Consider the following 15095-nt stretch of genomic DNA (forward strand, 5'->3'; position numbering starts at 1 on the left):
GATTCGGACTGGATCTTTTCCTTTCTATTCAAGCCAATATGCAGGACAGCTGTCCGGGTGGGGAAATGCTGACGCCTAGCGGCCACTTAGCGTAACAACAAGAAATTGAACTGAAACAATTAAGCTATTTTTGATGTCTCATAAAGCAGAACATCCAGTATTATTATTATTTTATCATTTGTCATGAAGAGCTACAAAAGTAGAGGCAAATGTCTCAAAACCATATCCACCGTTCGCTGCCGAGCTGCAGGTTGGAGATGTTTAAGGCTTTCAGGCCTCTGTCAAAGTGGGCAAACACTGACATCTAGCGGCCACGTTGCGTAACAACAAGAAAAGTCACCGAATCGGATCAAATGAATCTAATGGTGTCGTAGTACATAGAATAAATAAACGGGTGACGTTTGTTTAGGTAGAGGGAGTTCAAAGGTGAAATATGTTAACCCCGCCCCCTCTATTACGCAAAATAGCAGAAGCGGAAAAGAAAGTCGCCTTTTATGCCTTCATTAGCGCTAAAACATACTTTCTATGAAGCCGAACGTCACTATGCTGACTTTGAAGGACTTCGGACGCCGCCCGGTGAGGATCCTCCAAGGCTAAGCCGCAAGGCAAGGGAATCCGGGTACCTGCCCCGATGGCCTGCACAGTGTCCCTGCCCGAGGCGGACCTCACCTGCACCATCTGCTTGCAGATCTACAAGCACCCGGTGGTCCTCAAGTGCAGCCACAGCTTCTGCAGCCTCTGCCTCAAGCAGCACTGGGCCCACCAGAGGCCCCCCAGGTCGTGCCCCCTGTGCCGGAGTCTGTCCGTGGACGAGCCGGTGCCTTCACTGACCATCAGGAACCTGTGCGAGTTCCTAGTCCAGGACGACGGCGGCGACGACGGAGGCGGAGACGGTGAGCCGTTCTGCGGGCAGAAGGACATGTGTGCTCTTCACAGGGAGGAGCTCAAGCTCTTCTGCCTGGTCGACAAGGAACCCATTTGTTTGGTTTGCAGCAAGTCCAAAAGACACAGGCGGCACGACTGGTGTCCTATCAGCGAAGCCATCGATGATGCCAAGGTAGGACAAAGGAGTCGTACTCATGACTCCATGTTGTGTTGGCGGCGTGAAGATCTCATGTCAGCCGCAGCCTTGATCCTCTTGGGTGATTTGGTCGGCTTCCCAAGAGAGGGTGTCGGTCCTGTTGGCGTTCATGTCAGCCCCGGACCACCACCATCTGCTTTTGGGGTGTACTTTAGAGTAGACAGGGTACAGCTTGACTCGCTCTGCTGGCCTTATTCCAAAACAAATGGCCACCATTTTGTAGTGGAACACTTACTGGTTTAAAATACATATAAAAGTATGTAGTACTCTACATTGGCCACTAGGTGTCAGTGAGGCACCAAGGTGTGCTGTGACACTGCTTTTCTTGGCAGGAAACAACAACAAAGAGCGTCCTTATGTTTACCATAATAAGGAATCCAAATGTAAAGGTGACAATAGGGGTGTTATGACATGTCTTGAGGGCTCTGATGATGTCAAGATCATGGAATTTGTGAGTTGCAAGATGATTCAGCACGAGTGCTGCCGGCACTGGAGGAGCTGTGGTTGAACGAGGCGAAGGAGAGACTCACTGATGACGCTGAAGCTGTACACTGACTTCTCTAAAGATGTCAATCATCTCTTCAGGCCAAGCTAAAGTCAGAACTTTGCTCTCTGCTGAAAACGAGGGACGTTCTGGACAAAGTGAAGAAGAGCTTGGAGGACGCCGAGGAACACATGCAGGTGGCGTCATCAAAGCCCAAATGTCTTTTCACGCCTCTCCATCCTGAGGTTCTTCTGCACTTCCAGTTGGAGGCCCAGCACGTGCAGAAATGCTCCGGCGAGGAGTTCGCACGCTTGCACAGGTTCCTGCAGGCCGAGGAGGACGCCCGCATGGTGATGCTGCAGGAGGAGGTGGAGGAGAAGGGTCGAGCCATGAGGCAGAAGATCGGCAAGGCCAACGCCAGCCTGCAGTCCGTGTGTGTGTCCATACGGGGTCTGGAGGACAGGCTGGCTACGTTGGGGGTCTCCGTCTTGCGGGTAAGGAACCCCGAGGCCGCTCGGCTTTGAATGAAGATGCTGATGTTCCAAACTGAGGTATCTTCTTGGCTCTTTCAGGAGAACGAGGACGCCACGGCAACAGCAGCTGGGTAAGGTGTGGATCTTTGGTCTCCTGGCGCTCTCTCATTCTTGTCTTTTTTTTTTGTCCTCAGGGATGTGAGCCTGGTGGACATGCAGCTGTCGGTGTCGGGGAGGCGCCTCGACGAGGCCAAGTACTTGGGCTCGCTGAGCTTCCACGTGTGGGAGAAGATGCGACACATCATTAAATGGTAAAACGACTTGGCAGCCACGCCCCCTTCACCGGACTAACCACAGTCTTGTTGAAGACCCTGCACGAGATCTGCATGGTCCAGGATCAGCGTCCTACTAGGTCGCACCTGCACGTCCCCGTGTCTCCATGGAGAGGCCGCGCCCATCACGCCGGCCACGGATCCTTCACGTCTTCCTCATGCCGTCGCCGCCACTTTCCGCTTGGCGACAGAAGCTTGGTTCTTCATTAAAAAGATCATTTTGTCTGGGATCCTTCACTCCATCAATGTGGAACGTACCATTACACAATAACGTCTATTTGAATATACTCCATCAACATGGAACATACCACTACACAATAACTTCTATTTGAATATACTCCATCATGGATCATACCACTACACAATAACTTCTATTTGAATATACTCCATCATGGAACATACCACTACACAATAACCTCTATTTGAATATACTCCATCATGGAACATACCACTACACAATAACTTATTGAATATACTCCAATGTGGATCATACCACTACACAATAACTTCTATTTGAATATGGAACATACCACTACACAATAACTTCAATTTGAATATACTCATCAAAGTGGATCATACCACTACACAATAACTTCTATTTGAATATACTCCATTATGGAACATACCACTACACAATAACTTCTATTTGAATATACTCATCAAAGTGGATCATACCACTACACAATAACTTCTATTTGAATATACTCCATCAACGTGGACCATACCACTACACAATAACTTGAATATACTCCATCATGGATCATACCACTACACAATAACTTCTATTGAATATACTCCATCAACGTGGAACATACCACTACACAATAACTTCTATTTGAATATACTCCCATCAATGTGGAACGTACCACTACACCATAACTATTTGAATATACTCCATCAACATGGAACATACCACTACACAATAACTTCTATTTGAATATACTCATCAAAGTGGATCATACCACTACACAATGACTTCTATTTGAATATACTCAATCATGGAACATACCACTACACAATAACTTCTATTTGAATATACTCCATCATGGAACATACCACTACACAAGAACTTCTATTTGAATATACTCCATCAACGTGGAACGTACCACTACACAATAACCTCTATTTGAATATACTCCATCATGGAACATACCACTACACAAGAACTTCTATTTGAATATACTTTATCAACGTGGAACATACCATTACACAATAACTTCTATTTGAATATATTCCATCATGGAACATACCACTACACAATAATTTATATCCTCCATCTACATGGAACATACCACTACACAATGACTTCTATTTGAATATACTCCATCATGGAACATACCACTACACAATAACTTGTATTTGAATTTACCCCATCATGGAACATACCACTACACAATAACGTCTATTTGAATATACTCCATCAATGTGGAACGTACCACTACACAATAACTTCTATTTGAATATACTCCATCATGGAACATACCACTACACAATAACTTCTATTTGAATATACTCCATCATGGAACATACCACTATTTGGACATTTTTATGACTTTGCATTAAAGAGCAAAGTCTCCGCCCACTTTCTGTTGCCTTTCATCTTCATCATCTTTATGTCATCTTCCTCATCCTCCTCATTTTTGCTACAGTCAACCTTCGGGAGCTGACAAGGTAACTTTGTTGACAATTAGCCCAATTAGCCTGCACGTGCTAAATGCTAACAGCGTCGTTGCAAACGTCAGTCAAACTTGGGTGAGTGACGTCACTGGCGAGCTTGTAGCTTCGTTCGACATTTTAAAGCGTAGCTAAGCTAACCTGCTAAGTTTGCTAACTTCTCCAGAGCGTCCGAGATGACTGTCGAGCCCCACAGAGGACTGAAGAGAAAGAACGTCCCAGAATCAGAACCCCGGTCCCGGTCCTCCAAAGCCAGCCCCACGTTTCTGCTCCTGGAGATGTGGACGTCCCTCCCCCAACAAGGCTTGGCCAGCCACACTGACGTCTTGCACAATAACGCACCTCAGCCTGCTCCCCCTGGCCCGGCGCCCCCAGGTGACCAGCTGTCTCAGTCGCCAGCCGCCCCCTCCCGGTCCCCGGCAACACCTCCTTTTTTTCACACCTGGAGCTCGGCTGATGTGGACATCTGTGACAGATTCCTCTTGGGGCAGTGCCCCGCGGGCTCCTTTTGTCCAAAGCATCACACCCACTTCCCCTACCACTGGCAGCTCTGGTGCCTCAAGATGCGGTGCTGGGTGGACGTGCCGCCCCGTTCCCAGGTGGCGTTGGAGCGCTTGTACTGCAACGTGGATCGGGACACCGCAATCCTCGACGACGGGTGAGTGGAGGGGAGTCGTTTGGGGGCGGCCTCTGCGTGCTGCCTCATTTGGTTCCTCTTCTGCAGGCACAAGAACCTCTTGAACTTCGACTTCATGGAGATGGACGACCCCTTCAAATACGACAGCGTCAGACGCCTGAGTAACTCCGAGAATCTGTTCGTCAACCCGCACTTCCCGTCCAAGTGGCGCATCTACTGGTGGAAGGACACGGAATGGGAGGAGTACAGCCAGGTCCGTGGGTTCCTCAGGTCGGCATGAAGTTGGGCGGAGTTGGGAACTCTTGACCGTCAATGTCTTGCAGGACCTGTCCACATTTCTGCTGTGGAACATGAGCCAGAAGGAGCCAGAGTGTTGGTTCGTCATCAGAGGAGAGGAATACGAGTTGGACTTTACCAACATGACGCAGATCAACGTCAACACAAGATTCCAGAGGGACGTCCGATGCCGGCCCGTCTTCCGCTCGCCCCAGTCCATGCACCCTTACCTGAGGTTAGTACCCGCTTTGATCCTGTTCTTACCACAACTCATCGTCCTCACGTCCTGCTTTACCCTCCCCCAGAACGGGGGTCCTGACAGAGCACACCCAGCCTCTCCTGGATCCCCCTCAGCCCAACTTTAGCGTGGACCCTCTGGAGGACTTCACCTCCTGGTACCCTCCAGTGTGGTCTCTGGCCTCGGGGCAGGACTACAGCCTGGTGGAGGTTCCGGCCTGCTCGTGGGCTTTCAAGACCACTCAAAAAGTCTTCCATGAGAGTCTACCTGAGACCAAGGTGGACATTATCAGCATCCACATGGTTCAGAATGTCCTGCACTGGGACAAGTACCAAAGGTTAGGTTGAACTTTTAGTACAGCTTAGTTCAGTCTGGTACCAAGTTGGTCCTGGTACCAGATGTGGTAATGTTTCCACTTGGCAGGACCTCCGAACCAAGTGGTCTGTTTTTTTAATCACTTTTTGCCAATGAGTCAAAGCCAATTGCACCACAGATAGATTGCGGTCCTGTGGAAAACACTGACCTGATTGTTTTGTGCCTGCAGGCACAAAGTGTACATGCAGAAGAAGCACGGCAGCTCCAAGGAACCTCTGGAGCGCCATCTCTTCCACGGCACCACCGGGAGGGCCGCCGAGGACATCTGCCGCAACAACTTCGACCCCCGCGTTGCCGGCGCCAACGGGACCTCCTTCGGCTGCGGTTCCTACTTTGCCATGTCGGCTAAACTGTCCCACAGGTACGCGTTGACGTCGCCGCGGGATCGCTGTCGCCACACCTTCCTGGCTAAAGTCCTGGTGGGGGAGGTGACCAGGGGCGAGTGCGGGTACCTGCGCCCGCCTGTGCGGAGCAGCGCGGGATTCCAGAACCAACGCTACGACACCTGCGTGGACGACGTGGACGAGCCCAGCGTGTTTGTCGTCTTTGACAGCAGTCAGTGCTACCCCTACTTCCTCATCAGGTACGAAGACGTGCCCGCCGTCGTCCACATCTCAAGCAGCCATGCTGCGTCCTCTTCGGAATAAAAGACTCGGATGTCCCGCATGGTTTATTAACAGAGATGGAGAGAATTACTTGGGTTTGATGAGGCGTTCACTGACCTCTTTATGTGTGTGTTAAATACAAAAGGTTTTTCCTGACTTTGCCATATTTCATACGCTGCTGGCACATTCTAAAAACTGTTCTTCAGCTGGAGACGTGCTTTTATTTACAGTCTGTCCGCGTGCAACTTAGCATTCACGTCTTCAAAAGTCACGAGTTAAAGCCAAAGTCAACAACGGGCGCAGGATGTTATGGTGTGCTTGAGGTGCGCCTGTGTGGCATCTCGGACTGTGCAGTGGCGATAAAACAAGGTTAAGTATTGACGCTAGTGCTGAAATGAATGGCGGGTGAGCGTTAGCTAAGCTTAGGTCGCAACCGGTCGTACTGTCAGGCGTGAAAAAACGCAAAACGCCGTTTTTGAGCACGGGTTCTCTGTCATGTCAAACTCAAAATTGACATACGGTTGCAAGCTAGGCTTTTAGTGTGAAAACGTAACTCCATCCGTTGATGGAGTGCCAGTTGATGGAGGAGGAGAAGGCAGCTTCAGGTTCAGGTTCATGGTTCATTCGCACGCCAGCTTACTGTCGAAGCTGGACAGACCGATGGCGAAGGCCTGAAGGGCGCACAAGGGGTAGTTGTAGTCCAGGGTGAAGATGTCCTCGGCCACGCGGCCGAACTGCATGACGATGTAGTCGGCTTGTGGGGACGGAATGGGAGGAGAGACACGTGAAGACGCGTGCGGCGGCCGAAACTGTCGGGACGTCTGCGAGGGACACTTACCGTCGTCGTTGTGGACGATCTGGAAGTTCTTGATGGACGCCTGAGTGACGCGTCCGTGGAAGTTGAGCACAAATGACTGCGTGTCGTCGTTCCAAACGGGGGCCTTGTTGTGCAGCTCGATCAGGTTGTTGAGGGAGTGACCGCTCTGCCAGCGACTCAGGAGGCTCTCCTGTTCCTGCAGGATGAAGCCAAATGGAAGATACACGAAAACGGCGAGGGGGGGTTAAGTATGGGGGCAGGTCGGACTCACGTTGTGTGGCCTCACAGGCACACGCTCAAAGTTGGTGCTCATTCCCGGGATGATCACAGTCATCTTGCGGGGTCCCTTGAATCCCAGCACGTTGGTTTCCTGCTCCGGAGAGTAGAAGAAGTGAGCCAATGCCACGCAGCCGAGGGCGTGGCCTGCGTGTGTCACTCACGTAGCAAATGGCGGCGAGCTCCTGCCGAGTGCTGACCCCCTCCAGTAACGCCGCGGAGTTTTTGCAAGGGTTTGTTCCGTTGTCGTACACTGTGAATTTGGTGCCGATGAGGTTGGACCTGGTGGGAGGAGCCCAGAAGAACCTTAACGATGATGGTGACCACTCTCATTTCTGGACTATAGAAGGCACCACTATTTAAGTGGTCTTTGTGGTCCACATCATGACATAGGACATTAGTACACGACGATTAAACATACATATAGACCACCAAAAAACTGCCATCTTCATCCCTCTCTTTAAAAGACCATGAGAAAGAAGTAGCACAGGTGCAGATCTTCCTCGAGTCCTACCTCAGCTTGCCGATGAAGCTCTCTCCCTCTCGTGAGAGATCGGTGGCGTCTACTGAGATGAGGTAGTTGGACGTCTTACTCTTCTTCCTTTTCCGTCCTGCCAACAAGAAGACCTAAGGACAGAAGGAGAAGGAGACGTGTTCAGTCAAGATCCACAACGGTGAACCTATGTGCTCCACTGTCACCTTCTTGCCGTCCTCCCTCTCCATGTGCATGTAGTATGTGGGGTACATGCCACGGTCCATGCCCTTCTTGTCGCGGGAGATGCGGCATCGTACTGTGGTGCCGCGTGGCGCTGGAACCAGGACAAACTCCTCTAAATTTGACACCTCCAGAGACGAACTCCGGGAAGAAGGCGAGCCGCCAGCTACCACTTCCTGGGAAGGGTCCTTGGCGCTGGAGGCAGACGCGGGTCTCGTGGCGTCCACGCTGGGCGTCGGGGATTGCGGACGCGCTTCCTCGTCTTCGCTGGATTCGTCAAAGTTCATGCTGCCGGACAGCCCTAGACCGGCACAGGGAGTCTAGGAAGGGACTCCTCAAAACATCACCTGTGCTGTTCCTCAGACTCACCTTGTTTTCGCAGGAGTTCATGGATGTCCGTCTTGGGCTCCAGCAACGTCTCCGTGTCTCCGACCTTCTCCGGTTCCTCTGCTGCTGAAGCAGGAGAAGGAGGGGGAGGAGGCTGGGTCTTGAGAGGGGACTGAGACTTCACCTGGGCCTGCTTCACTGATGTGACTTGGATTCTCACTCCCTTATTGGGAGTTTTGGATCCCAGAAAGACCGCCGGTCCGTCGATGCCTTCCGCAGAGGAGAGAGGGGACAGTTAAGAAATCCGATGGCAGGTGCCCACCGTCCTGGTCTTACCGTCCATGACAATGTCGCCGGCGTTGCTGAGATGGGACTCCATCAGCGGGGCCTGTTCCTCGCTGCACCGTGTGCGGGAACGCCGCGGCCGGGCCTCGGTATTGGGCTGGACCATGTGGGGTTCCTGCCGCTTCCTCCGCTGCTTCTGCTCCAGCAGCGACCTCTGAGGCATCAAAGGTCATTTGTCACACATTGCGGGTCGGCTTCCTATTCTCCACTGTGGAGCAAACATTGGCACCCAACTACTTGCTGTGCTCAGACAGCCCGGTAGAACCTTGGGAAGAGTTCTCTTTAAGCTCCCAACCTGTTTTTCCAGCTTCTGCTGCATGATGCTGCTGTGATCCTCAAATCCACTGCAGGGAGAGAAGAGACATTCCCAACATCATCTGTCTATACCGGAACGCTGAACTCAACACCCTATTCCTTTTACTGACTCCGGTTCTTACGACTCACTCATCGAGCACCCGTGAGTCAGTGACACACGAGTCTTCATCGAGCACCCGCGAGTCAGTGACACGCGAGCCTTCAATGAGCACCTGTGAATCAGTGACACGCGAGTCTTCATCGAGCACCGTGAGTCAGTGACACATGAGTCTTCAACGAGCACCCGTGAGTCAGTGACACATGAGTCTTCAACGAGCACCCGTGAGTCAGTCACACATGAATCTTCAACGAGCACCCGTGAGTCAGTCACACATGAATCTTCAACGAGCACCCGTGAATCAGTGACACGCGAGTCTTGATCAAGCACCCGTGAGTCAGTGAAACAAGAGTCTTGATCAAGCACCCGTGAGTCAGTGAAACAAGAGTCTTGATCGAGCACCCGTGAGTCAGTGACACACGAGTCTTGATCGAGCACCCGTGAGTCAGTGACACACGAGTCTTCAGTGAGCACCCGTGAGTCAGTGACACATGAGTCTTCATCAAGCACCCGTGAGTCAGTGACACGCGAGTCTTCAGCGAGCACCCGTGAGTCAGTGACACATGAGTCTTCAACGAGCACCCGTGAGTCAGTGACACACGAGTCTTCATCAAGCACCCGTGAGTCAGTGAAACAAGAGTCTTGATCGAGCACCCGTGAGTCAGTGACACAAAAGTGACACAAGAGTCTTCAACGAGCACCCGTGAGTCAGTGACACGCGAGTCTTCATCGAGCACCCGTGAGTCAGTGACACATGAGTCTTCAACGAGCACCCGTGAGTCAGTGACACATGAGTCTTCAACGAGCACCCGTGAGTCAGTGACACATGAGTCTTCAACGAGCACCCGTGAGTCAGTGACACATGAGTCTTCAACGAGCACCCGTGAGTCAGTGACACACGAGTCTTCATCAAACACCCGTGAGTCAGTGACACGCGAGCCTTCAATGAGCACCCGTGAGTCAGTGACACGCGAGTCTTCATCGAGCACCCGTGAGTCAGTGACACATGAGTCTTCAACGAGCACCCGTGAGTCAGTGACACATGAGTCTTCAACGAGCACCCGTGAGTCAGTGACACATGAGTCTTCAACGAGCACCCGTGAGTCAGTGACACGCGAGTCTTCAATGAGCACCCGTGAGTCAGTGACACATGAGTCTTCAGCGAGCACCCGTGAGTCAGTGAAACGCGAGTCTTGATCAAGCACCCGTGAGTCAGTGAAACAAGAGTCTTGATCGAGCACCCGTGAGTCAGTGACACATGAGTCTTCAACGAGCACCTGTGAGTCAGTGACACACGAGTCTTCAACGAGCACCCGTGAGTCAGTGACACGCGAGTCTTCATCGAGCACCCGTGAGTCAGTGACACGCGAGTCTTCATCGAGCACCGTGAGTTAGTGACATGCGAGTCTTCAGCGAGCACCCGTGAGTCAGTGACACATGAGTCTTCAACGAGCACCCATGAGTCAGTGACACGTGAGTCTTGATCAAGCACCCATGAGTCAGTGACACACAAGTCTTCATCGAGCACCCATGAGTCAGTGACACACGAGTCTTCAACGAGCACCCGTGAGTCAGTGAAACGCGAAGATTGATCGAGCACCCGTGAGTCAGTGACACGCGAGTCTTCATCGAGCACCCGTGAGTCAGTGACAGAAGAGTCTTGATCGAGCACCCGTGAGTCAGTGACACGCGAGTCTTCAACAAGCACCTGTGAGTCAGTGACACATGAGTCTTCAACAAGCACCCGTGAGTCAGTGACACATGAGTCTTCATCGAGCACCCGTGAGTCAGTGACACGCGAGTCTTCATCGAGCACCCGTGAGTCAGTGACACTCAAGTCTTTGTAGAGGACTAAACTGGAGTCTTTGTCAAGCATTTGTGATGCATTTGGGGCAGGAAGTAGAAAGCAGAGTTGACTTTAGGAAGGGGGGGGGGGCTTCTCCACAAGGCTCATGCATTAACAAAATGTAGGTAGAGTAACCGCTTCACAAGGAAGGACATGCTACTGGGTTTCCTTTTCTAAAATAGGTCACAGTCGCAGGGGTGAGTAAGTGAACGAGTCAACAGAGACGAGTACCTGTGAGTCAGTAAAAAAAAAAGTGAGGTTTGAACGACACGTTTATGAATGGCACATCTCTAGTCCGTACATAAAACAATGAAAGACATTACATTGAAAGAAGAGGGCCTGCCTTCTTTACCTTGGCCCACAGGGGGCGATACTGTGCACAGTGGTCTTTACATGAGGATATTTCTATAGAATCAATTGGTGCACCGGATTTAGCATTCAGCTAATTATACATGAGTAGAGTTTGACTACAGCATGAAGCTAACCTGGTCAAAGACAATAACAAGGCATGCAAGTGCGTGTCAAAGGTAATGCACATGGACGTCTTGGATGGACTGTTCCGCCATGATACCCTATACCAGGGGTCGGCAACCTTTATTATGAAAAGAGCCATTTTACCCCCTTGCCCATTAGCGCCGCTAAACCCAGGTTTAAAACAACAACAACAACAAATAGAAATGCATATGTAACGGATGCCAACTTGTTGAGTTAGCATGGTTATCATCTTGGTTTCTTTTAGCTAGCTAGCTAACGGCTGTGATGAGCTCACATTCTGAGCCGATTATAAAAATTTGGGGGGAAAATTTTGGGGTGTCAAAGTAGTTCATATAAAAAAAGACGAGATGATTAAGTACTCTTGCTAGTACTGGAGATAAACTTACATAAATGTATGTGTAAATTACTGTAAAATTACATTGCCGCAAAGTTCCCATTTTTTATCTCAAATTTATTTTTTAGAAATGTCAAAAAAATGTTCCTTCATGTTTACCTGTGTGAAAGAGAACAGAATAGCATCCTGTCCGCTCATTCAATCACCAGAACTGAGCCAGGATGCATTCATGGTCTCACAAAAAGTTGGATTTTTTCAAGATGTGCATTTCCCCCTAAAAAAATATTTGAGAATAGCAAAGGGAGCCACAACAAAAAAGCCGAAGAGCCACATGCGGCTCTGGAGCCGCAGGTTGCTGACCCCTGCCCTATACTATACTCCTATACTACGCTTTACTGTCCACATTCAGACAACATACACAACACGTCTCCTAAGGACAAAGGAGGAACAATTCGATGGAAGGCCATGGTTTACCTTGCCGCTGTCGACCCGGACGAGAAGCTGGCGGAGCTGGAGGGTCTTCGTTTGGGGGGGACGGCAATTTGGGAGCCCAGGGAGGAGAAGAGAAGAGTTAAGAGAGACAACACACGACGGCAGGCGTGGCTCATCAAGGTTTCATAAGGCTTAGGTGAGACGACACGGACGGACGTAACCATGGCGATGCCGCCCCGGTTCATTTACAAACAAGCAATTGTAATCGGAGGCCTTCGCACTCTGGAGTCAAAGGTCACATTGTCCAGATTATAAGAGACACAAGGGGTGCTGACTGAATGTTACATTTGAGTCTGGAACAAGAACAGAAAAGGTCCCAGTAGTCCCATCATAATATGTTAATTTGTTGTGGGGGTCCAAAAGTATCAATATAGTGGAACCTCGGTCAGGATCATCATTCATTCATTCATCACTTTCTACTGCTTATCCTCACGAGGGTCGCAGGAGTGCTGGAGCCTATCCCAGCTGTATTCAGGCAAGAGGCGGGGTCCACCCCGAACTGGTGGCCAGCCAATCCCAGGACACATATAGACAAACAACCATTCCCACTCACATTCATACCTATGGACAATTTGGAGTGGCTAATTAACCTAGCATGTTTTGATGACATCATAGACGGGAGATGTATACATTTTCCATGTTAACCGAAGCACACTAACTGGGGTGGACGCTAGCCAAGTTTCCACTGTAAAAGGAGTGTGTTGGGGGGGGGGGGGGGGGGGGGGGGAGACACTGCCGTATTTCACGAGGCATCTGATGCATTCTGGATCAATTCTGTTGAAAACCTCTGCTGCCGGCAAAAAAAGTACATCGGACATTCTCCGTGGGGGAACAACACAGTGGAGTGGAGCTTTAAGTGGAACTTAAAGGGCCCCCACCATCATTTAACATGTTGCTGAAATATGTTCAATATTGTTAGGAATTATGTTCTACATTGTTGCATTTTTGAAAGCCAACAGTAAGTTGGCAAAGATGGTAGTTGATGGCGCCAGCAATGAACGACCTAGCTAGCTCTCGCTGTTCAGTCCCTTTGCGGGCCCGGTATGACGCAACATTTATCCTAAAATCCCACGCTTCATCTGCAAGCATGAAGAACATCTGCTACGTGCTACTGATGACCCAAATGACTCCTTTCCCGCATCTTTAACCCGCTATCAATGATGCACTACCTGTACGACCAGCGGCTGTAGACGGGCTGCGAGGCGTCGCTCTTCATCGACTCCATCCTCGTTTCAAAGTTTGCTCCCCGCCCGAGAGATGCTGCCGCTTGTTATGCGAGCGGGGGCCGGCGAACCACAGCTAAGACGGTCCCACCCTCCCATGGGTGGGAATCGTTGCCATGACTTCACACAACACGGAAGAAATGAAAAAGTTCTCGGACTTCCTGACTACTTTGACTGCAACTTATCCATGGCGGGGAGGGGGGGTTACTGGGATGGGGATTGCCTCGAGCACGAACTATTCCAAAAAAACACTCGCTTGTCAGATTCTTCCACTAAAAGCCTCGTTGCTAGGAGACCAGAACATCTCCATCCTCTATTTTCTTTCCTTCACGCCACAGAGCGACAACCTGAGTCTGTTAGTGTGTGTTTGTCCTCTGGGATTGGCCTTCAAATGACATGGATGTGGACTGATGAGGAGCAAGGGAGCGGATGGAGCTCACCGGTGGGAGTAATTGCTCGGGTTGATCCAAAACAAATGACGGAAAAGGGCGAGGTGATGTGGTAATTATAGACATACTTGGGAGCCACTCATGTGCATCACACACACCGGTATCATAGTCACGTTCAATAATCAATAATGTGCATGAACAGTACAAGGTTAAGACCATGCTAGCACATTTCACCTGATAGGGTAGCCATTCCCGTGCCTGGGAATCAGCACACCAGCTTCCCTACTTAAGTGTCTTTTTCCATTGTTTTCAATTGAACATATTTTGTATGTTGCAGTTTGTTTCATCTATTTATTTAACAATTACTGGCATTTTTATTGAATTTGGGTCCTCCCCCTTGTGTTTTGAATGCATGGTGTGGTATGGAATGGTTTTTGTTAGGGACATGTTTATCACATGATCACATTAGGAACATTCAACGTCTCCGAAAAATGTAGGAAAAAGCCGAGACGACATCTTCTCCACGTTTATGGCAGGCCGTTCATTACAGTACAGCCGAAACTACCCCCGAATAGCCAAAACACACCATTAATGTCAATGGGCATGCATGGCATACACTTTGTTTGATGACAAAAGTTGCACCGGAATGACGGCGAGTTGAAACGTGCATCATTTCCTCCATTGCGATTCGCGACTTAACATGAAAACACCGGAAGTCAATTAAATAAAACACTGGAAGAACTCAAATAAGTTGATAAAACATGAAAAAACTCTTCATACGGTACTTTAAGTGCGTTCGACGACACTACATTTTAATTCCCGATTTAAGTTTTCCCGTTAAAAGTTTGTTTTTGGCGTTTATAAAAGTTGTCCACTAAAGTTGTTAGCTAGCTTGACACCGTAGCAGCTACCCCCCACCCGTCGACGAGTAGAGTTTTTTGGAGTAAAAAGTGACGCAGTAACCATGGCGATTAGCCTTGTGCTCATAACGACACACATTCAGAACGGATAGTTAATAGCTGTAATCAGGAACAAGGTGGTTTATTCTCACCTGATGCTGTAATAACTCATGTTTATCCGCGGTTGCTAGGGAAGATCCCCCTGCCGACTTTTCTTCGCCGAGCAGAACACAGCAACGCCGTCCTTGGTTACCGCACGCCCCAACAAGGCGTACTGTCATTGGTGGGCGGCCCAGCCAAGCTGCGTGTGATTGGTGGATGACGTGCAGAGGGGCGGGCCTGCTGCGCGT

At 50.0% G+C, this 15095-nt stretch overlaps 3 protein-coding genes across 4 annotated transcripts; 2 read left to right on the forward strand and 1 right to left on the reverse strand.

Annotated features, from left to right (window-relative positions):
* The first annotated feature begins 460 nt into the window (after positions 1–460).
* On the forward strand, positions 461–2570 carry trim35-14 (tripartite motif containing 35-14). 2 transcript variants are annotated; one of them, XM_058078318.1, is made up of 6 exons: positions 466–1057; positions 1667–1762; positions 1829–2059; positions 2138–2169; positions 2233–2349; positions 2407–2570. In XM_058078318.1, coding segments are annotated over exons 1-6 (903 nt in total). In that variant the 5' UTR covers positions 466–631; the 3' UTR covers positions 2408–2570. The 2 variants fall into 2 exon arrangements, with proteins under 2 accessions (XP_057934302.1, XP_057934301.1); XM_058078319.1 differs by lacking the exon at positions 2407–2570 and having other exon boundaries at positions 461–1057; positions 2138–2174.
* Positions 2571–2773: 203 nt separating this feature from the next.
* Positions 2774–6332, forward strand: LOC131132568 (protein mono-ADP-ribosyltransferase TIPARP-like). Its single transcript, XM_058078316.1, has 6 exons — positions 2774–4122; positions 4211–4702; positions 4769–4934; positions 5005–5192; positions 5263–5532; positions 5740–6332. The coding sequence occupies exons 1-6, from the start codon at positions 4085–4087 to the stop codon at positions 6215–6217; spliced, it is 1632 nt and encodes a 543-aa protein (XP_057934299.1). The 5' UTR covers positions 2774–4084; the 3' UTR covers positions 6218–6332.
* On the reverse strand, positions 6127–15003 carry tulp3 (TUB like protein 3). The gene is made up of 11 exons (XM_058078317.1): positions 14898–15003; positions 12217–12261; positions 8951–8999; positions 8647–8809; positions 8353–8580; positions 7968–8284; positions 7783–7895; positions 7433–7550; positions 7264–7362; positions 7014–7188; positions 6127–6929 (listed from the first exon to the last, which is right to left on the reverse strand). The coding sequence occupies exons 1-11, from the start codon at positions 14915–14917 to the stop codon at positions 6796–6798; spliced, it is 1461 nt and encodes a 486-aa protein (XP_057934300.1). The 5' UTR covers positions 14918–15003; the 3' UTR covers positions 6127–6795.
* Between the last annotated feature and the right edge of the window lie 92 nt (positions 15004–15095).

Source organism: Doryrhamphus excisus, chromosome 7 (assembly GCF_030265055.1).
Source record: "Doryrhamphus excisus isolate RoL2022-K1 chromosome 7, RoL_Dexc_1.0, whole genome shotgun sequence".
Lineage (NCBI taxonomy): Eukaryota > Metazoa > Chordata > Actinopteri > Syngnathiformes > Syngnathidae > Doryrhamphus > Doryrhamphus excisus.